The 20,749-nt window shown below is 48.5% G+C and overlaps 1 protein-coding gene across 2 annotated transcripts; it reads left to right on the top strand.

Moving 5' to 3' along the window:
- Positions 1-1,186: 1,186 nt before the first annotated feature.
- On the top strand, positions 1,187-18,766 carry LOC136477076 (mediator of RNA polymerase II transcription subunit 15a-like). 2 transcript variants are annotated; one of them, XM_066475092.1, is made up of 10 exons: positions 1,187-1,580; positions 2,667-2,778; positions 3,073-3,187; positions 11,489-12,736; positions 14,801-14,871; positions 15,434-16,876; positions 17,395-17,736; positions 17,873-18,064; positions 18,178-18,266; positions 18,349-18,766. In XM_066475092.1, exons 1-10 carry the CDS (start codon positions 1,426-1,428, stop codon positions 18,476-18,478), a joined length of 3,897 nt encoding a protein of 1,298 aa, XP_066331189.1. In that variant the 5' UTR covers positions 1,187-1,425; the 3' UTR covers positions 18,479-18,766. The 2 variants fall into 2 exon arrangements, with proteins under 2 accessions (XP_066331189.1, XP_066331188.1); XM_066475091.1 differs by having other exon boundaries at positions 18,346-18,766.
- Positions 18,767-20,749: the final 1,983 nt, after the last annotated feature.

The following is a 20,749-nucleotide window of genomic DNA, read 5'->3' as shown; positions in this document are numbered from 1 at the left end:
TAAGCATGGTGTTTTGATCTTGGTTAATAAGTCTCTATCGCTATAGAGAAATTCAGCAACCAGTTATAAACATGGCGTTTAGAACTAGGTGCAAACATTGTCTTTGCTTATATGCCTTCCTCTCACATGCATATACACCTTGCACTCACGCGCACCCATTAGGTTTTTATCTTTCTTTTTACTAGGAATTTGGCTTATGGTGCTGTTTATGCTGATTTGTTGTGAGAAAAATATTATTCCTTCGCTGAAAAGTACTGCTGAAAAACAGGACGTAGACTAATTATGCCACAAGTTGAGAATCTTAGTATGTGTTGTTTTTTGGCAATTGTTTCTATTCCCAATTGTCACCCTGGGGTAGTATGTCGTTTGGCGTCTTCCTTAGCAACGTGGAGGTAGGCAAGCCTTAGTGGCAAGCTGAACCACGAGATAAACACCTAGTCTCTTGTATTCTTACTATTTGTGTTGTGCTCTACTTGTTTGTTGGTGATTCCAAGGTTTGCTTCCAATCTATTTGCGTATAAGCTTGTGACCTCATTCAAATGGTGAAATATGTTCAACACTACTCCAGAAGCATTAGTAATTTACTCGACCTAAGTTTTATTAGGTAGTTTTTGAATTGTGCCTTCGAGGTACTCTGATACACGACACCACCGTAGTTTTGCTCATTGCGTAAAAGTGCAGTAGTGCCGCACCTGTTACTGACCGTCGCGATTGAGTTTTGTTTTAACAGACCTAGTCACCCGCGTGCTAGATCCTTTTCAATAGTGAATCTAAAAATATCAATATTGTGTTATGAACCATATATATATATTTGAATTGGTGGTCATAGATACAAATACAAATATTTAATTTAGAACAAAGCTAATACAACATGTAAAAATAATTAGAGAAAATAGATATATGATATATGTATAGATATAGACATAGAATTATTATAGGGCTAATATTGGGGCCCATGAGCCTTGACTTGCTCACTTTAATCGTCCTGTTCGTTTAAACTTATTTAACTTATAATTCGTATTTTTTCAGCCAACGAGCGATATTTTTTCTGTCGATCATTATCAGCCAATCAAACTCCTACGAAAACAAACTCAAAGAACGGGGCGAATCGACGAGACGCCCACATAAAGGGAGAAGATGGCGCATCCAGCATCCTGATTCTTTTTTTTTAATAGATAAATCCAGCATCCTGATTCGTGAGTCGTGACGTGTTGGCTTTCCTCAATTCCTGGTCGCTCCTCCGCCCCTGCCCCTCCTCGCTACAATCGATTTCGTCGTCGCCGCTACCTCGGTTGCTCCCCTCCTGCTTATCAGAGGGGAGCTGGGGGAAAGTGCTCCCTCCGTCGTCGCTCAGCAGATCGATCGAAGCCAGCAAACAAATCAGAAAGAGCAAGAGAGGCGCCCGAGTCCCTAGGGCGGAAAACCATGGACGGCGCCGCCAACTGGCGCCCCACGCAGGGCGCCGACCCTGCCGCCGTCGCTGCCGCCGGCGGCGTCGACCCTAACGCGGCTGCCCCCGCCGGAAGCGACTGGCGCACCCAGCTTCAGCCCGAGGCGCGCCACAGGATCGTCAATAAGATGTACGTCCTCTCCATCTTCCTTCCCTCCCTCCTCCCCCTAATGGGAATTGTCAAGCAACTGCAATCTTTTCCTTCCGCCGTGGCGGATCCATGTGGCTTCTTTTACGATTCGATCGATTCGATCCGTGTACACCTGCTTCCCTCTTTATTTAGATTAGATAGACAGTATCGTGCTTGCTGGGTAGGGTTTGCTGATGCATCCATGTACTTAGACCTGCTGAACCATCCTTGCACTTGGACCTAACAATTCACACTTGGACCTAACAATTCGTCTACCTTTCTCTTGTTTGTTTACCCACGAATCACCTACTCGTTTGTTCGTGACATATGATCCATACAGTCGTGTTTGTTCGTGACATATGATCCATACAGTCGTGTTTGTTCGTGACATATGGATCCATACAGTCGCATTAAAATTATCAGTAGAAACTACTTGACTACCTGTTTGCTTGCTATAAGATTCAAAAAAAAAATCTTTATAAAGCCATCTCTGCACAATAAACACACATAGAAACATATGCAACTGCATATCGCAACATTTGAGTTTGAGTATGGGTGTAGAATGCGACAACTCATAATGTGATTGTTTTTTTTTTCTTTCCAAACACTTCTCTATCCCCTAGTGGAGGGTAGGCATGGCGTAGCGGTAGGCTGCTGACTTTCTCCAATTTGTCAACCTCCTTGCAAAATAAGAAAGGGTAAAACCATATTCTTCCTAGACCCTCATCTTGTGTAGGACCTTTTAGCATTGGTTATGCGGTATGACCCGAGTCTTTTTCTGCCAACCAATTATTAACTCATGTATATGCCTGCCCATGGAATGTGTCCATTTTACCCTTGCCAGCACTTAAATTTTACCCTAGTTGCCACTTGAATGTGTCCATTTTTACCCTAGTTGTTCGTTCGGTTCAAAAATATGTATGTGCATTAGCGGTCCACAAATTCCATGCCCACTGTTTCCACTAGTGAACTATTATTTTTGTACATGTACTGGGGCTTCTGGTTTACTGGACTAATTAAATGGTAATCAAACACATTTATCAGTGTATCTCTCAATATATCACTTCTTGCATTATATATGTATAGAATGGAGACTCTGAAGAAGCACCTGCCAGTATCAATACCAGAAGGACTGACTGAGCTTCACAAAATTGCCGTGCGATTTGAAGAGAAAATCTATACTGCAGCCACCAACCAGGTACATTTAACCTAACTCTAGTACGCTCCCGTACAGAGTCAGAATGTTTAGTCATGGGGTGGGTCAATGATATGGACATTTGATCTATGACAATCTTAAAGGCTTTTAGGTAAATTTTAGATGCTTATAGATCTTTTTATCATGGTAAAATACATGATGGGGCAATGCATGGATACTCTGCTAATCATATTTAGGAGGCGTGGTATCAAAATATCATGGGCCCATGCAACTTGCACATGTAAATTGTATTAATGCAAAAACCACAACTTAAATCCTTTGTTTTGTATCACTCAGTCTGATTATTTGCGGAAGATTTCTCTGAGAATGCTGTCCATGGAAAGTCAGACAAAGACCCAACAGAACCCTGGAAATGCTCAAGTGATTCCAAATCAGAACCCTCCTGGTCCAGGTACCATACACATCAAATGCAACATCACACCTTTTTTTTTTTGTGCTATCAATGTATTTGCTTCTCAAAAAAAAAAGAATGCAGGCAAGATATTCAGGGCATAGTTAAGTTTTCCACATTAAGAGAGTTTACTTCTCACTGGTGGAATGCATGCTTTTTATTTTCACTTGCTTCCTAATATGTTTCATATTTGCATCTTACTATTTTTTTGTCGCTTTATTGTTTTAAAGGGCAAATTTGTTATTGCTAAAGTTTATTGGCTATCATAATATAGTGCCTGTTTGGATGCCGTAGTTTTAGAAAAACTATGGTATGAAGTAACTGTAGTTTTATAAGATAAAAGTGTGCAAAACTGTCGTTTACAGAGGTTATGAGTGGAGTGGAGTATCTAAAACTTCCAAAGACTACAATTTTAGCAAAGGTCTTGAGTGGAGTATCTCAAAGTTCAAAAAGACTAAAATTTTAACAATACCATGTCTTTGAAAACTAGAAGGTTTGTTGCATCCAAACGCCCAATAGCTTTCCAAAACCAAAGTTTTTTTTGCAGAACCATAATAGTTTTCCAATACTCAGAAAATACTTTGAATCCAGGGCCTTAGATATTTTTTTACCGTAAAGGGCCTTAGATGTTATTCTTCCGCCCCCAAAACGTAGGTTGTTTTAGCTTTATCGTAAGTCAAAATAGAAAAATGCACCAACATCTACAACATCAAAAATCCGTTTAATCCACCATGAGATATGTCTCCATAGTGCATTTTCTTTGTAATATAGATTGTATATGTTAATATATTTTTTATATAAACTTGATCAAAGTTACAGAAGTTTTAGGACAAAAGCACAAACCAAAACACTATACATTTTGGAATAGAGGGAATGCTTATTAATTGTTGGGGTTGTAAAGTGTGTTAGTCGCTGAATTCTTACTCTTGGTAGTAGCAGAATTCTTACTCTCATCGAGAGAGGATGACACTAGGAGTTGGGGCAATTTTTTGGTTTATTTCTCAATGCCATGCCAACCTGAGGGGTTGGGGATACATATTTATAGGCTGCTAGCCAGCCAAGCATATGCCAAGATGCTAGTCTAAGATGCTAAGATGCTAGTCTAAGATGCTGTCCTCTAAGATGCTGTCCTAGATGCTAAGATGCTGTCCTTGTGGCAGCAACAGCCAGTAGCCCCACAAAGACCAGACCAGCCAGATTTATCCATCATTCTCCTCCTAAGTCTTGTGCGTCGTCCTGTGGGAAAGTTGAACCATCCCGGTCCTCGAGTAGAGCTCAAGGAACTTGATCCTCCCAAGGGGCTTGGTGAGCAGGTCCGCAAGCTGGTCCTTTGTTGATGTAGCTCGCCTTGATGCTCTCTTCCTCCAAACAGCCTCGGATGAAGTGGTACCTCACCCGGATGTGCTTGCTGCGTTCATGGAACACGGGGTTCTTTGCTAGGGCCAGAGCGGACTTACTGTCCACCCTGAGCTCCACCGCTCTAGTGTCTGCCGAGGAGATCACCGAGCAGTCGAGCAAGCCAGAGCGCCTGAGTCGAAGCCGGTGGAGGCTGCTATGTACTTGGCCTCGCAGCTGGATAGGGTCACCACCTGCTGCTTGACCGACTGCCAGCTAACGAGACACTTGCCGAGGAAGAAGAGGATCCCGCTCGTGCTCTGCTGGTGTCGATGTCGCCGGTTGTGGTCGTTGTCGCTGTTACCTGACGAAGTGTGCCGCCCCAGGGCACCTAGGGTAGTAGAGTCCGTGATCGAGAGTCCCCGCAACGTAGCGGATGATCCTCTTCACAGCCTGCTGGATGCTCCGTTGTCGGTCGCTGCATGTACTGACTAACGTAGCCGACGGAGAATGCAAGTCCGGCCGTTGTGGGTGGGCGGAGGTAGCGAAGGCTCCCCACAAGACGCCGGGTACTGCGTAGCGTCCACCTCCTCCGTCGTGCTGCGCGGCTCAGCTTCAGCCTCTACTCCATCGGAGTGAGAGCTGGGTTGTAGTCGGTGAGCCCAGCTAGCTCAACGACGCGCTTGGCGTTGGCGGTCTGTCGAAGCGTGATCCCGGAGTCATCCTGGTTGCCACCTCGATTCCCAGGTAGAAGAGAGAGAGGCCCCAGGTCACTCATCTGGAAGGTGGCCTTCATCTCTTCCTTGAATGCCGCCACCTCCGCATCCTTGGTGCCGGTGATCACCAAGTCGTCGACGTAGACACCCACCAGCAGAGCATTTCCTCCATTGCCCCGTCGGTAGATGGCCGCCTCGTGCGTGCTTTGCTCGAAGCCTATCCCTTTTAGCGTGGAATCCAACTTGGCATTCCACGCCCTCGGTGCCTGCCGCAAGCCATAGAGGGCTTTGCGCAGCCGGAGCACCTTGCCCTCCTTGCCGGGGATCGCAAATCCCGGCGGCTGGTGCACGTAGACCTCCTCCTTCAAGTTGCCGTTAAGGAACGCCGACCTTGACGTCCATGTGATGAACACGCCAGCCCTCCTAGGCAGCTAGCGCAAGGAGTCGCACGGACTCCATCCGTGCCACAGGAGCAAAGGCTTCGTCAAAGTCGACCCCCTCCTGCTGCACGAAACCTCGTGCCACCAAGCGAGCCTTGTGCTTGACGATGGCGCCGACTTCATCCCTCTTCAGCTTGTACACCCACTTAAGGGTGATCGCGCGGTGACCACGAGGAAGGTCAGCAAGCTCCCAGGTGCGGTTCTTCTCAACCGCATCCATCTCCAATTGCATCGCGGCGCGCCATGCCGCGTGTCTCTTTGGCCTCTGCAAACGGACCGAGGCTCGCCGTCGTCACACGCAAGGTGCAACTGCGCCTCCAGGTCGTGAGGGCACCGGTCCGGCACCGGTTGGTCACCGAGAAGGTTCTCCATCGTACGGTACCGCAACGGCTCGTCGTCGTGGTACGCGTCGATGCGCTCCTCGTCGTGAGAGAGCGGAGTAGCGAGCTCAATCGGGCTGTGCTCGACACGAGCTGGTGTTGGAGTAGACGTGCCCGTAGAGGTGCCTGTCGGTGCTGGAGTGCGTGGCGGTGCCGGCTGTGGTGGAGCCGGCGAAGGACTCATCGTAGCCGAGGTCCTGGCTGGAGAGCGTGGTGCTGTCGGAGTAGCAGGCGTCGGGGTCGGTGGAGGCTCGGGGACTGGGGTAGACGCGCTCACCGAAGAAGAGTTGCCTACTCCCCCAGCTCCCTCGAAGTGGACGTACTCGATAGTGAAGTCGTCGTACGTCGGAGCCGAGCCGTCGTCCACCGCCTTGTCCCACGCCCATCCTCGCCCTTCGTCGAACACAACGTCGCGCGCCGTGCGCACACGCTGTGTCTTCGGGTCGAGGATGCGGTAGGCCTTCGAGCCCTCTGCGTAGCCGATGAACACTCCCGGAGTGCACATGTTGTCGAGCTTGCTGATGTGGCCAAGCTCCTTGGCAAACGCGAGGTAGCCGAAGACCCGCAAGTGGGTGACCGTCGGCTTGCGCCCATGACAAGCCTCGTACGGCGTCCTGCTGTCGAGCGCCTTGGTAGGCGAGCGGTTGAGGATGTAGATGGCCGCCACCACCGCCTCTTCCCAGAAGACAGCCGGCATCCCTCTCTGCTTGAGAAGGGCCCGAGCCATCCCCACAATCGTCTGGTTGCACCGCTCGACGACGCCGTTCTGCTGCGGGCTGTACGGCGCGGAGTAGTGGCGCTGAATGCCCTCATCAGCGCAGTACGACGCGAATTCAGCCGCCGTGAATTCGCCGCCGTTGTCGGTGCGCAGCACGCGCAGCTTGCGGCCGCACTCTGCCTCCGCAGCAGCCTGCGAGAGCCGGATGGCGTCCACAACCTCTCCCTTGCTGTCGAGGACCATCACCCACATGTAGCGAGAGAGGTCGTCGACGAGCAGCAGAAAGTAGCGTCGTCCTCCCGGTGTGGCCGGTGTCACCGGGCCACACAAGTCTCCGTGCACAAGCTCGACCCTCTCCTTGGCACGAAAGCTCGCCCGCTGGGGAAAGGGGAGTCGCCTCTGCTTCGTCAACACGCAGACGTCGCAGAGCTGCTCCACATGGTCGAGGCACGGCAGGCCTCGCACCATCTCTGTGGCACTGAGCCGCTTTAGGGCCTCGAAGTGAAGGTGCCCGAAGTGCTCGTGCCATTGCCACGCCTCGTCATCCCGACGAGCAAGCGAGACAGAGGGGTTGTGCCACCTGCGCGTTAAGGATGTAGAGTCGATTTGCGCTTCTGGATACCTTGGCAAGAAGGCGACGACGGCGATCCCAAATCCTCATGACTCCATCCTCAACCACCACGCGCGAACCGTTCTCATCCAGCTGTCCCAAGCTGATGATGGAGTTCCTCAACGCGGGGATGTAGTAGACTCCGGTGAGTAGCTTGTGCTCACCAGACACGGCGGTGAAGATGACGGAGCCGACGCCCTTGATCTCCACGCCGGAGGCATCCCAAATTTGACGGAACCTCGGATGCTAGAGTCAAGCTCGGTGAAGAACTCCCGTCGACCGGTCATGTGATGGGTGGCGCCAGTGTCGAGGCACCACCCGTCAGTTTTGTCGTTGCCGGAGCCGTCGCCGAGGAGGGCGTGTGCTTTTGGCTCGTCAAGGTGGAGGAGAGCCGCTGCGGCCAGTGCCGCTGGAGGTAGCTCGATGCTTGCATGTGCTATGAACAGAGCCGGCTCCACCTCCGCCTGTGCGACGTGGGTCTGGCCGCGTCGTGGCTGTCGACAGTCCTTGGCCCAATGACCAAGCTGGCCGCAGTTGCGGCAGGCGTCGTCTCGTGCCGGCTTGTGCCTGCCGGCGGTGCCGCCCTGGGCGCCTCCGCGGGCATCACCCTCGGCATGTCCTCGCGCCCCGGCCTGGGCGTCTCTGCGTGCCTTGTGCGGCTTGCCACGCTTGCGGCTGCCTGTCGCGGAAGAAGGCTCCCCCTTCTTCCGGTCACCTTGGCTGGCAAGCCACTGCTCCCGAGTGAGAAGGAGCTTCCCGCCAGTGGTGATGGGCCCCGAGAGGGACCGTGGCTCATCGCTGTCGACGACCTATCGCCTCCTCGATCGACATCGTGGAGAGATCCAGCAGAGACTCGATCGAGCGAGCCATCTGCTTGTACTTCTCGGGGACGCAGCGGAAGAGCTTTTCGACAGCTCTCTCCTCGCCGTAGGTGTCATCGCCGAACTGCACCATCTTCTGCAACAGAGTGTTGAGACAGAGAGCGAAGTCATCAACGTCCTCACCTGGCTTGAAGGCCAAGTTCTCCCACTCCTTGCGAAGTGCCTGCAGTGTGGACTTGTGGGCGCGGTCGCTGCCAATGCGTGCCGCAGCGATGGCGTCCCAAGCCTCCTTGGCAGTCCGCTTATTGGTAAGCGAGAACTGCATCTCGGGCGGGACTGCAGCGATGAGGGCATTCAATGCCCATCGATCTAGGTCGTAGTCGACGTCGTCGTACCGGACTGCCTCCCACATGTGCCGCACCTGGAGCTTTACCCTCATCACCGTAGCCCACTCGACGTAGTTGGTCTTGGTGAGGGTAGGCCACCCACCGCCGAGGCCAACGTCCCTGACGACAGCCTGGAGCCCGTGGTAACCACGGTACCGATCCGGGGAGAGAGCCACGCTGCCTGTGAAGGCCGCGCTCTACATCGACCCGTCTGCCACCGTCACCGTGCGTGCCTCCTCCAGGAGCGCCGCCGCTGTGCGCGCCTCCTACAGGAGAGCCACCGGCGCGTCCGCGCCTGTCGGGGCTGCCGCCGCTCTCGTGGGCGTGCGCGGCTGCCCACTGCGCCGCCCGCGCTTGTCTTGCCTCCCTCCCCAGCAACTCGAGGTCCGTGTCGGCGTTGTCGTCAGCAGAAACGGAGCTGCTGATGCTGCCGCGCAAGGCCTCGACCTCTGCTGCCGCCGCACGCGCTGCATCCGTCGCTGCCGCTGCTTCCGCCTCCGCTCTGGCTGCTGCCAGCTCCGCCGCTGCCAGCCTCGACGCCCTTGCCGCCGCCGCAACGGTCTCTGCCGTCGCTCGCTCGCGTTCCTCTGCCGCGGCAAGTTCGGCCTCCTGCCGATGCCGCGTGCTCGAGGCGACCGAGCGCTGAGACTGCCCTGCGGACATGACGCGCTATCGGGGGGCTGCTGCGTGAGGAGAGGGCTGCTTCAGATGAGCTGCTGCTCGTCTGCGCAGAGGGAGAGGAGTGAGCAAGAGCGGCCGGAGCTGCTGCTGCTCCTAGCTGGGGCTGTTGTGCGGCTGGGAAAGGAGATGAGCAGGAGATGCTTAGGCTACAGGATAGTACGGCTCTGATACCACTTGTTAGTCGCTGAATTCTTACTTTTGGTAATAGCAGAATTCTTACTCTCATTGAGAGAGGATGACACTAGGAGTTGGGGCAATTTTCTGGTTTATTTCTCAATGCCATGTCAACCTGAGGAGTTGGGGATACATATTTATAGGCTGCTAGCCAGCCAAGCATATGCCAAGATGCTAGTCTAAGATGCTAATATGCTGTCCTCTAAGATGCTGTCCTAAAAACAGACCATGCAGCCACAAGGACCATGTGACTAGCACAGCCCCACAAAGACCAGCCCACACATGAGACTTATCCCATCAGAGAGACTGTGGCTCATCGCTGTCGACGACCTTGAGACGACCTATCGCCTCCTTGATCGACATCGTGGAGAGATCCAACAGGGACTCGATCGAGCGAGCCATCTGCTTGTACTTCTCGGGGACGCAGCAGAAGAGCTTTTCGACAACTCTCTCCTCGCCGTAGGTGTCATCGCCGAACTACACCATCTTCTGCAACAGAGTGTTGAGACGGAGAGCAAAGTCATCAACGTCCTCACTTGGCTTGAAGGCCAGGTTCTCCCAATCCTTGTGAAGTGCCTGCAGTGTGGACTTGCGGGCGCGGTCGCTGCCGATGCGTGTTGCAACGATGGCATCCCAAGCCTCCTTGGTAGTCCGCTTGTTGGTAAGCGAGAACTGCATCTCGGGCGAGACTGCAGCGATGAGGGCATCCAGCGCCCGTCGATCTAGGTCGTAGTCGACGTCGCCGTACCGGACTGCCTCCCACATGTGCCGCACCTAGAGCTTTACCCTCATCACCGCAGCCCATTCGACGTAGTTGGTCTTAGTGAGGGTAGGCCACGCACCGCCGGGGCCGACATCCCTGACTACAGCCTAGAGCCCGTGGTAACCACGGTACCGATCCGGGGAGAGAGAGCCACGCTGCCTGTGAAGGCCGCGCTCTCCATCGACCCGTCCGCCACCGTTGCCGTGCGCACCTCCTCTAGGAGCGCCACCGCCGTGCGCGCCTCCTCCAGGAGCGCCGTTGGCGCGTCCGCGCCTGTCTGGGCTGTCGCCGCGCTCGTCCCGCCTCCCTCCCCAGCAGCTCGAGGTCCGCGCCGGCGCTGTCGTCAGCAGAAACGGAGCTGCTGATGCTGCCGCGCAGGGCCTCGACCTCTGTTGCCGCCGCACGCGCTGCATCCGCCTCTGCTCTGGCTGCTGCCAGCTCCGCCGCTGCCAGCCTCGACGCCCTTGCCGCCGCCGCAGCGGTCTCTGCCGCCGCTCGCTCGCGTTCCTCTGCCGCGGCAAGTTCGGCCTCCTGCCGATGCCGCGTGCTCGAGGCGACCGAGCGCTGAGACTGCCCTGCGGACATGACGTGCTACCGGGGTGCTGCTGCGTGGGGAGAGGGCTGCTTCAGACGTCTGCGCAGAGGGAGAGGAGTGAGCAGGAGCGGCCGGAGCTGCTGCTCTTAGCTGGGGCTGTTGTGAGGCTGGGAAAGAAGATGAGCAGGAGATGCTCAGGCTACAGGATAATACGGCTCCGATACCAGTTGTTTGTCGCTGAATTCTTACTCTTGGTAGTAGCAGAATTCTTACTCTCATCGAGAGAGGAGGACACTAGGAGTTGGGGCAATTTTCTGGTTTATTTCTCAATGCCATGCCAACCTGAGGGGTTGGGGATATATATTTATAGGCTGCTAGCCAGCTAAGTATATGCCAAGATGCTAATCTAAGATGCTAAGATGCTGTCATCAAGATGTTGTCCTTGTGGCAGCAACAGCCAGCAGCCCCACAAAGACCAGACCAGCCAGACTTATCCATCAAAGTGATGCACATGCATTCTAAATAATTATACCACTGTACTTTTCTTTTCAGATGTGAATCAATTACTCAGTTCCTAATTGCTTGCAGTATACTTCCCTATTTTTTTCTCTTCAGAAATGCAGAAGCTCACTGTCAATTTTATGTGTAATATGTTGCATTGAGTGCTTCTGCATCCTTGTTACAATTTTAATGTAAGCATTCCTTGCCTTAACATTCATATGGTATATATTTTCTAAAACAGCACCTGGCCTTCCTCCACAAGGTAGTAATCCAGCACAGTCATCAGCTATCCCGTTGATGTCTCAGCAACAGACACGGCAGCCAAATGCTTCTACATCTGTTCAAGGTTCGCTTCCTAGTCTTGGTCAGAACTTGTCGAGTGTCAGCCAGACATCGACGCTGCAGAATCTGTCTGGCATGCCACAAAATACCATGAACAATGGTTTAGCACAAGGTACTCCACAAGATATGTATGCTGCACAAAGACAAATGGCAGGCAGGCAGCAGCAGCAGCAACAACAACAACAAGCACATAATCAGTTAATTTATCAACAGCAGAAATTGTTGATGAACCAGAAATTGCAGCAGAATTCACTTATGCAACCGCACATTCAGCAGCAGCAAACTTTGTTGCAGTCAACACAGATGCAATCTTCACAGCAGCCCATGATGCAAATGTCATCTGGCCTTCAGCCTGGGCAGACCACCATTCCACAAACTCAGTCCATGGCGATGCAGTCAGCTACACAGAGTGGTATTCAACAGAATCCATTGAATTCAGTACAACAATCTGTGCAATCATTCCTCCAGCAGCCTACACAATCTGTAGTGAGGCAGCAACAACATGCACAGTCCATGCACCAGCAGCCTTCTCTGCAGCAAACTCAGCCAATACAACAGCCCAACATTCCTTTGCAACAGCAGCCACAACAATTAATGGGGCAGCAGTCAAATTTACAGCAAAATCAGTTAATGAATCAGCAGAGTGGTGCTGTGGAGATGCAACAGCAACAAAGGCTACCAGTTCAGTCAAATAATCTTTTGAATATGCAGCAAACACAGCAGATGATGAACCAGCAATCTATGCCCTTGCACCAGGCACAACAATTGGCGAACCAGGGAAATATGTCAAGTCTACATCAACAGCAGCAGCAAAATCTGCAGCAGCAGCAGCAGCTTCTTGGAACCGCGCCAAATGTCCGTATGCATATGTTACAGCAGCAAAAGCCAATTCAGCAACCACAGCAGCAACAGCATGCTCAGCAGACATCAATGGGTTTGATGCAACCTCAGTCTCAGCAGAACCAGCTTCAGCAACCTCAGCAACATATGATGTCGCAGTTCCAGTCTCAGCCTAATCAAGTGCAGCAACAATTGGGAATGCAACAAAGGCTCCAAACTTCAGCTGGCATGCTCTTGCAACAAAATAATATTGATCAACAAAAGCAATACGTTCAGCCACAGAGGGGCCTCCAAGAAGCACCCAGTAGTAAGTTCCTCATATAGGGTCCTTGCAGTCTTTTACTATTATTGTACCCTTAACGTTTCCCCATAGTCCTGTGCAAGCCTTTTTGTGCATTTTTTCTTGAAGCCGAGGCCTTGTTATGCTTACTAAGTTACTATCATTGTTGTAACTAGATACGAAGAAAACTTCTGGTTCCACTTGCAGTTTTAGCCATCTTAAAGCATCTCCAGCGGAGTGAGAAAAATCTACCTCCAAAAGGAAGTTATTGGGGGGAGCCTAAATCTTTTTTATGGTGGCTTGAGGGCTACTGCTCCAGCAGAGTGAGAAAAATCCACCCCCCAATATCTCCTATGCCAAAACAGACCCACTTATCAGTTTTTTTTTAATTTTAATTTTTTTATGGGGGCTTGAGGGCTACTGCTCAAGCAGAGAGAAAAATCCACCCCCAATATCACCTATGCCAAAACAGACCCACCTGTCAGTGTTTTTTTTTCTCTCCTATTCATCCTTACGTGCGGGTATGGCCCAACCTGGATGCTTGACCTGCTGCACCCCTCTCCTCGCAGCGCACCACTTTCGCTCCGCCACACCTCTCCCCTCTCAGTCTTCTCCCTCCCTCGCGGTGTACCTCTTCCCCTCCACCGCCACGCCTCCCCCCTGCCACCCAGCAGATCCTCTTCCTTCTCTGTCGCCCCTACTTACAACATCCTCCGGTGCCACGTATCTCGCGTGCCCCACCAGTGCCTGTAAATCTTGCATGGTGTGCATCTCACATGACTTACTGGCGACACACGCACGGCAGCGGCGGTGACTGGAGAAACGGAGCTGCGACAAGGAGGTCGGTGCCCTATCTGCAGCTGTCGGAGCTCGCTGCTCCATTCGCATAGTGCCAGAGGGTGTGGCTTGAGTTCGGTTTCTTGATGGCGGCGCAAGCAAGCGGAGGTGGACGTGTGACAGTTTGTTCACCCGTCAACAATCTTAGGTATTGGGGGGATGGAGGGTTCCTTCATCTTTGAGGGGCTGTGGGATGGATTTTGAGGGGCTGAGCGAAAAAATGTTCTCATTGGGGGCTAGAACAGGCATCTTCTGGAGTGAGCCAAATCCCCCAAATGGCTGTCTTTTCTCATTGGAGACGAGAATGGTGGACTGCTGGAGATGCTCTTAAGGATAAGTAATAATTTTCTGTTTTCCACATTATTCTCTGAAGGCAATGCTTAAGCTGGAAGAACAACAACAACAAAGCATTTAAGTCCTAAACAAGTTGGGGTAGGCTAGAGTTGAAACCCAGCAGAAGCAATCAAGGTTCAGGCACGTGAATAGCTGTTTTCCAAGCACTCCTATCTAAGGCTAAGTCTTTGGGTATATTCCATCCTTTCAAATCTCCTTTTATTGCCTCTACCTAAGTCAACTTCGGTCTTCCTCTGCCTCTCTTCACGTTACTATCCTGGCTTAGGATTCCACTATGCACCGGTGCCTCTGGAGGTCTCCGTTGGACATGTCCAAACCATCTCAACCGGTGTTGGACAAGCTTTTCTTCAATTGGTGCTATCCCTAATCTATCACGTATATCATCGTTCCGAACTCAATCCCTTCTTGTATGATTGCAAATCCAATGCAACATACGTATTTCCGCGACACTTATTTGTTGAACATGTCGTCTTTTTATAGGCCAACATTCTGCACCATACAACATAGCAGGTCTAATCGCCGTCCTATAAAACTTGCATTTTAGCTTCTGTGGTACCCTTTTGAGCTGGAAGAACAAGCTTCTAATTGTTTAGACTAAATTTTTTTGGAAATGGCAATCATGTATACATAATTCTGATGCAGTTACATACCACAGTGTACAGTGCCTCTGTGTTGATCTTCACTCTTCAGTGTTCTCATTTGTGTTTGGTATTGTTGCAAATGCTACTCTGCAATATTTCTTTGTCCTCTATCCTTTAATTCACTGTCTGACTCTTTCCACTAGTAAGTGCAGAAATTTTGCACTCACTATTTGCATCTCATTGTATACCGTACAAGGTTGCTACTTGATTGCTTGTTCTTGGTGCTGATTGAGTTTTGACAACCTTGCTTTCTATGCAGCATCTGTGGATTCCACTGCTCAAACTGGTCATCCAAGCGCAGGTGATTTGCAAGAGGAGTTATATCAAATGGTAAAGCATGCTACAATCCCATTGGCATTACTTTTAGCTTGCTTTCACCTTTACAGATATGATTTCCACTTTCTGTTTCCCCGAAATTCCTTTTACTGCTTTCTATTGGTCTGTTCTTTTGCCAAACAACCCTCCTTGTTTTCACTCTTTTTTAAGATAAAGTTGGAATTGAAATCCATATAACAAAGATATTTAGCATTGCATGTAGATGTGCTATCTTCTGGCAGACCTTAGTATTTTAGGGAATCTGTGTGACTGTTTCCATAACTCCATATGTACTATGGAGCAGTTGGTGTCTAGATGTATGAAGGCTACTTCTTTCTTTAGGCAGTCGGTTTCTTTAAGTTAATTGGGTTGATCTAGAGAACACATGATTCCTTCAGTGGACTTCATAGTTTCCCTTTTTGTGCCAGATTCTATGCTTGTAATGGCAACCAATCGATCTTGTGTCATACTTGTGACTTAATGGAAAGCCTTGTTCTATTCTTTTTTTTTTACCTTAAGTATATCAGCGTGTAACCTCGGCAACCAATTTATCGGTTTTTCATTCATTTGTGCACAGATTAAGAGTTTAAAGGACCAATACTTTGCGGAATTGAATGATTTGTACAATAAGATATCCATGAAGATACAACATATTGACAACCACATGCCTGCTCAAATGTCAGCAGAGCAGTATGAAAAGATGAAGGGCTTTAAATTAATGTTGGAGCGCACATTGCATTTCCTGCAAGTTAACAAGAGCAGCATTCAGCCAGCTTTTAGGGAAAAAATCCCTGTTTACGAGAGGCAAATTCTCAGTATCCTAAGTTCACAAAGAAGGAAGCCTGTGCAGGCACCTGGACAGCAAACATTTCAGCAATCTGGTGGGCAAGCTCCTAGCTCTAACATTTCACAGCAACATCAGACTTCCCAAGGTTTGCAGCAGCATGATAGTCATACTAATCAGATGCCTCAAGCAAGTTTACCAAGTATGAACACAGGAGTACAGAGCTCTGGAGCACCTGGCATTCAGCACGTACCTGCGCCTCAAGCAACAAACTTTGGTGTTCCAACAACACAGCAAAATGTCACAAATGCACCGCAGGCTGGTTCTAATCTGGAGAATGCTCAGGGAAACAATTTTAATCCTGTGCAGCATGGTTCTATGGGTACTGCGTTGCAACAGGGAAGCACTGGTCCCATGCAGGGTGCATTGAATGCACAGCAGCAGTCCAGTAGTAACATGATATCCAACAATGCAATGAGTACAATGCAGACTAATACCAATGCCATGCAAGCAAATGCGAATTCATTGCAGCAGCTAAAGCAGCAACATCAGGAGCATCAGATGATGCAAAGTCAGCAAATGAAGCAGCGTCAGCAGATGATGCAACAGATACAGCAAAAGCAAATGCTTCAACAGCAGCTCCCAATACAGCAACTACAGAAACAACAGCAGCAAGGGCAGATGCCGGTTCCACAGCTTCATTCTGGAAATGATGTGAATGAGCTAAAGGTTAGGCAAGGAGCTGCAATCAAATCTGGAATGTATCAACAGCTGAGCCAGCGTAACTATTATCATCAGCAGATAAAACAGGGTGGTGTCTTTCCAATTTCTTCTCCGCAAAACCTCCAAGCATCGTCCCCACAAATTTCACACCATTCTCCTCAGGTTGATCAGCACAGTCTGTTGCAATCTCAAGTGAAGACCGGGACACCATTGCATTCAGCTAACTCACCATTTGTCCCATCTCCATCCCCTCCTGTTGCCCCATCACCGATGCCAGTGGATTCAGATAAACCACTCTCCAACTTATCTTCGCTCACTAGTGCTGGGCAGGCTGGACATCAGCAAACATCCCTTGCACCTCAGACACAATCTATAGCCGTTAACACACCAGGTATATCAGCGTCACCCTTGCTTGCAGAATTCACAAGTGCTGATGGAAGTCAGGTTAACCTACCAACTCAAGTTCCAACCAAATCAGCAGCAGAAAGGCCTCTCGATCGCTTGCTTAAAGCAGTCAGTAACTTGCCACCTTCATGTTTACTTTCTTTTGGCAATTAGTTGCCTGATCAATTCTGTTTGGAACATTCTGTTGAACGTGATTAATATGGTTATAAATCTCCATAACATACTAGCATAAAAGAAAATGTGGACTAAAAGTTCAGCTATTATAGGAGTAGGTATATGGCACCTTCCCCTGGCAAGCCCTCTAGAGATACCATATTAAAGTTGGTACAATGTATTTTTTTTATCAGCTAGTTCTTGATATGATGGTCAATACAGTAGTCAGATTTCATTCTATTTCTGGCTCTTGTCTTTTTGCCTATCCGAAATTGTGTAAGCAGCATAAGACGTTATCTCACTTTCTAATCCAGACGTTTCTCTGATAGCCTGTTAACCTTTTATGGTAATAATACAAAGAAGTCATTGGCATCCTTTAGTAAATTAGTTTTATTTGATGGTATTCGGGTCTATATTATTATTCCACTATTTTGGTATTCTGTTTCATGTTCAAATTTTGTGTTACAATACAGTTGCGAACAACACAGCGCGAGTCCCTTAGTGCTGCAGTTAGCGATATTGGATCTGTCGTGAGTATGATTGACAGGATTGCTGGATCAGCGCCTGGTAATGGTTCTAGAGCTGCTGTGGGTGAAGATCTTGTCGCTATGACAAAGTGCCGCTTGCAAGCCAGGAACTTCATAACTCATGACGGGAGTGGTGCATCAAAGAAAATGAAGCGGGACACTAGTGCTATGCCTCTTAATGTGTCATCGGCTGGAAGCGTGAATGATAGCTTGAAGCAATCATATAGTGTTGGCACTCCAGAGCTACAATCAACTGCAACCTCACGTGTCAAGTGGCAAAGGGCTGAGGTGTGGTTCTTTAAAATTTTTGTTGATAAGCTATGTAGAGCATTAGTTTTACAAATAGTCGTCCGTGGCTTGCATATTTGGATTTAAAAGGGCAAACATTGTTTATCTCTTATCCAAACTGTTGGCTACCTTGTAGGTAAACCATGCTCTGATGGAGGAGATTCAGGAGATAAACCAGCAGCTTATAGATACAGAGCTCCATGTCTCTGAGGATGATGCCGAGTGCTTCACTACATCTGAGGGGGGCGAAGGGACAGTCATTAGATGTACATTCACTGCTGTTGCTGTTAGCCCCAGCTTGAAATCCATGTTTGCTTCAGCACAGATGGTGAGGCAGCCTCAAAACACCTTTGCTGTGTTTCTTTTCTTTCTACTTTTGATTGAAGGGTCCATGCTTGTATGGTTGTCTCATTTTGTTGCATATGTTGGAATGCGTGGCAGAGTCCGATTTTGCCGTTGAGGTTGCTTGTTCCTGCTAGCTACCCAAAATGCTCCCCGGTGCTCCTGGACAAGTTTCCTGATGAACAATGGTGCGTGTAGTGGCATATTATTGTATATATGTTACGTGCTTCGGCAAACAAACCTCACGGTGGTGCTCTGTGGTTGCAGCAGTAACTCAGACGACCTGTCTACGAAGGCTAAGTCAAAGTTCAGTGTATTGCTCCGGGGTCTAGCTGAGCCCATGTCACTGCGAGAAATCGCAAGAACATGGGATGCTTGCGCCCGCAAAGTGATCGCATAGTATGCCCAGCAAACTGGAGGAGGCAGTTTCAGCTCGAGATATGGTTGCTGGGAAAGCTGCGTAGGTGCTTCATAAGTATATTGTATCTATTATCATTATTTATTACACTATATAAGTATTTATGTGTTGAGTAAAAGAAAAAAAAACAGTGTCTGTTATATACCTCCTTTCTTTTGGTATTGAGTCACTGTTAGCTTGATAAATATGATCGTGTACAGTTTGGGTGCTTCAGTTCGGTTACTATTTAGTACTCTCGCCGTTCCAAATTATAAGTCGATTTTTTTGATATATTAATTTTAATAGTAGATATAACGAATTGCTAGATACATAGCAAAATCTATATATAAAAAAAAGTTAAATTGACTTATAATTTAGAATGGATAGAGTATCATGTATGCTTACCTCTTTATTTACAGAACTAACGCGGTTACCTAGCTTTTTGTCGATAATTTTATACTTATAATTTTAAATAGTTTTGTTTGTTTCTTAATGGCCGCCTCTTCTTTTTCCCAACCCAATCCGGCCCAGCAATTTTCTACTGAGGACAAATCAATAAGCATTTCAGTTTTCTTTTAGTGGGTTCTGTTTGGTCGATAAAAGTAGTATCCAAGTTACTTTTAGCCACTCATCTGTTCGAACATTGTAATAACATCCATTGGCACTTTAAGCCTTTTCAATCAATAAAACCACCATTAACGCTAATGAGCTACTAATCTAAAGCATGCTACCTATGTCAGTCTACCTTAATATTGATCATGTCGTGATCTCGTAAGGAAAAATGATCTGTGTTGCCTGCTAGGCTTTCACGCATGGACATTAGGGAATCAATGGACCAGTTAGATGTAAGACAGTATGCTTTTTGTGACTTTGTTGTAAACTTGTAACATCGATTGTTGGATTTTTTTTTTTTTTTTTGCTAGGTCACTGCTACGAAAGTCATCAAATATAAGTCACAATTGTCAGAGTCAACATGTGTTTATCTATTTTCTTTTCGTCGATATCAACACTGATGCTAAGAATCTGTAAGGGTAAAAGGAGTGAGTTGGTATGGTAGATCTATGGTGAAAGAGCATGTTGAAATGCCGAGGTGTGAAGTATGTCGGGGGGGAAGGAGTCGCCTGAGGTTCAAATGTGGTTTTATGATTTTTTATGCCCACCGAGGTATTGGTGTCTAATTGAAACTTGTTCTACTTATTTTTTTTATTTTTATTTTTAACTATATCTTTTCATAGACAGCGTTACATCATAATTTCTGGCATCAACGTGGCGAGGAAGAGACATGGTTTTTTAACTTAATTCATTATATTGCATATATTTAATTCAAAGAACTATTTTTTGTAAATTTAATTTTATATTCAGAATTAATTTTGAAACAAATAATTTTAAAAGTAAGGATTGCATGAATTGATAGAATTATCTCAAAATTATCTTTCCGATTGTAGTTTGATGGCTTTTGATTGTATATTTTCTATGAACTTTGTTGGTATAGATGCCTTTTATATTTTTTCTTGAGGATGTGTTTATTGAAATAGGAAAAGAATCAATTTTAAAGTGGCTATGGTAATATTACTTTTATATTGATTCGAACACATGTACTGGTCCTTTTTTTTAAATACTAACAAAACATTGTTTAATTTATAATATTATAGGTGAAAAACAGTATTTACATATAGATTATATGTGGTACTTTTAAATTTGGACTATTAGATCATTGTAAATATAACGGTGTTGTCGGGGTCATAAACCCGGGATCCCCAATGAGCCCGCTTTCCAGCAAAAACTCGGTTCAGCAGACGGCGTAGCGACAACGCGTGTCTCGCGGGCCGGCCCAGATACCTAATGACAGGTCGGGAGAACGATCTAGTCCCCGACCGGAAGGCCTGGCCAAGGTGGGGACGTAGTCCGACTCCGACCTCCTTTTTCGACCGGAGATACGCCGGACCTCTGTTTGTTCCCCGACCGACACGGTCGGGGCCAACTGGGAACGACCGACCGGGGACCCCCGCTCGGTAAGGGCCCGGGGATCAGGCGGAGCAGATAAGGTAAGGCGCTCAAGTCAAACCACAATTTCGAGGAACGTACCCTGCCATACCCTGCGCACCTGCAGGACGGTGCCACCAGGCCATGCCAGATAGGCACCATGCAACCTTTCAGACGTGTCAGAACCCAAACAATATTGTAGGTGTCGACATTTGCCATACCAGGCGAACACGGTAGAGCCTGCCACATGCATCTGGACATAAACAGTATTGTGGGCACCGACGATCGTCT

This window comes from Miscanthus floridulus, chromosome 8 (assembly GCF_019320115.1).
Source record: "Miscanthus floridulus cultivar M001 chromosome 8, ASM1932011v1, whole genome shotgun sequence".
NCBI classification, from domain to species: domain Eukaryota; kingdom Viridiplantae; phylum Streptophyta; class Magnoliopsida; order Poales; family Poaceae; genus Miscanthus; species Miscanthus floridulus.
The sequence above is the reverse complement of the archived record's forward strand: the minus strand, read 5'-3'. Positions and strand labels throughout refer to the sequence as shown.

What these genes read in the sequence shown, in the direction of transcription:
- LOC136477076 (XM_066475091.1), top strand. Translation starts at nt 1,426, where the DNA reads ATGGACGGCGCCGCCAACTGGCGCCCCACGCAGGGCGCCGACCCTGCC. An exon ending in TGTTTGCTTCAGCACAGATG is followed by an intron (nt 18,065 to 18,177) that starts GTGAGGCAGCCT and finishes AATGCGTGGCAG; the next exon opens with AGTCCGATTTTGCCGTTGAG. An exon ending in AAGTTTCCTGATGAACAATG is followed by an intron (nt 18,267 to 18,345) that starts GTGCGTGTAGTG and finishes CTGTGGTTGCAG; the next exon opens with CAGTAACTCAGACGACCTGT.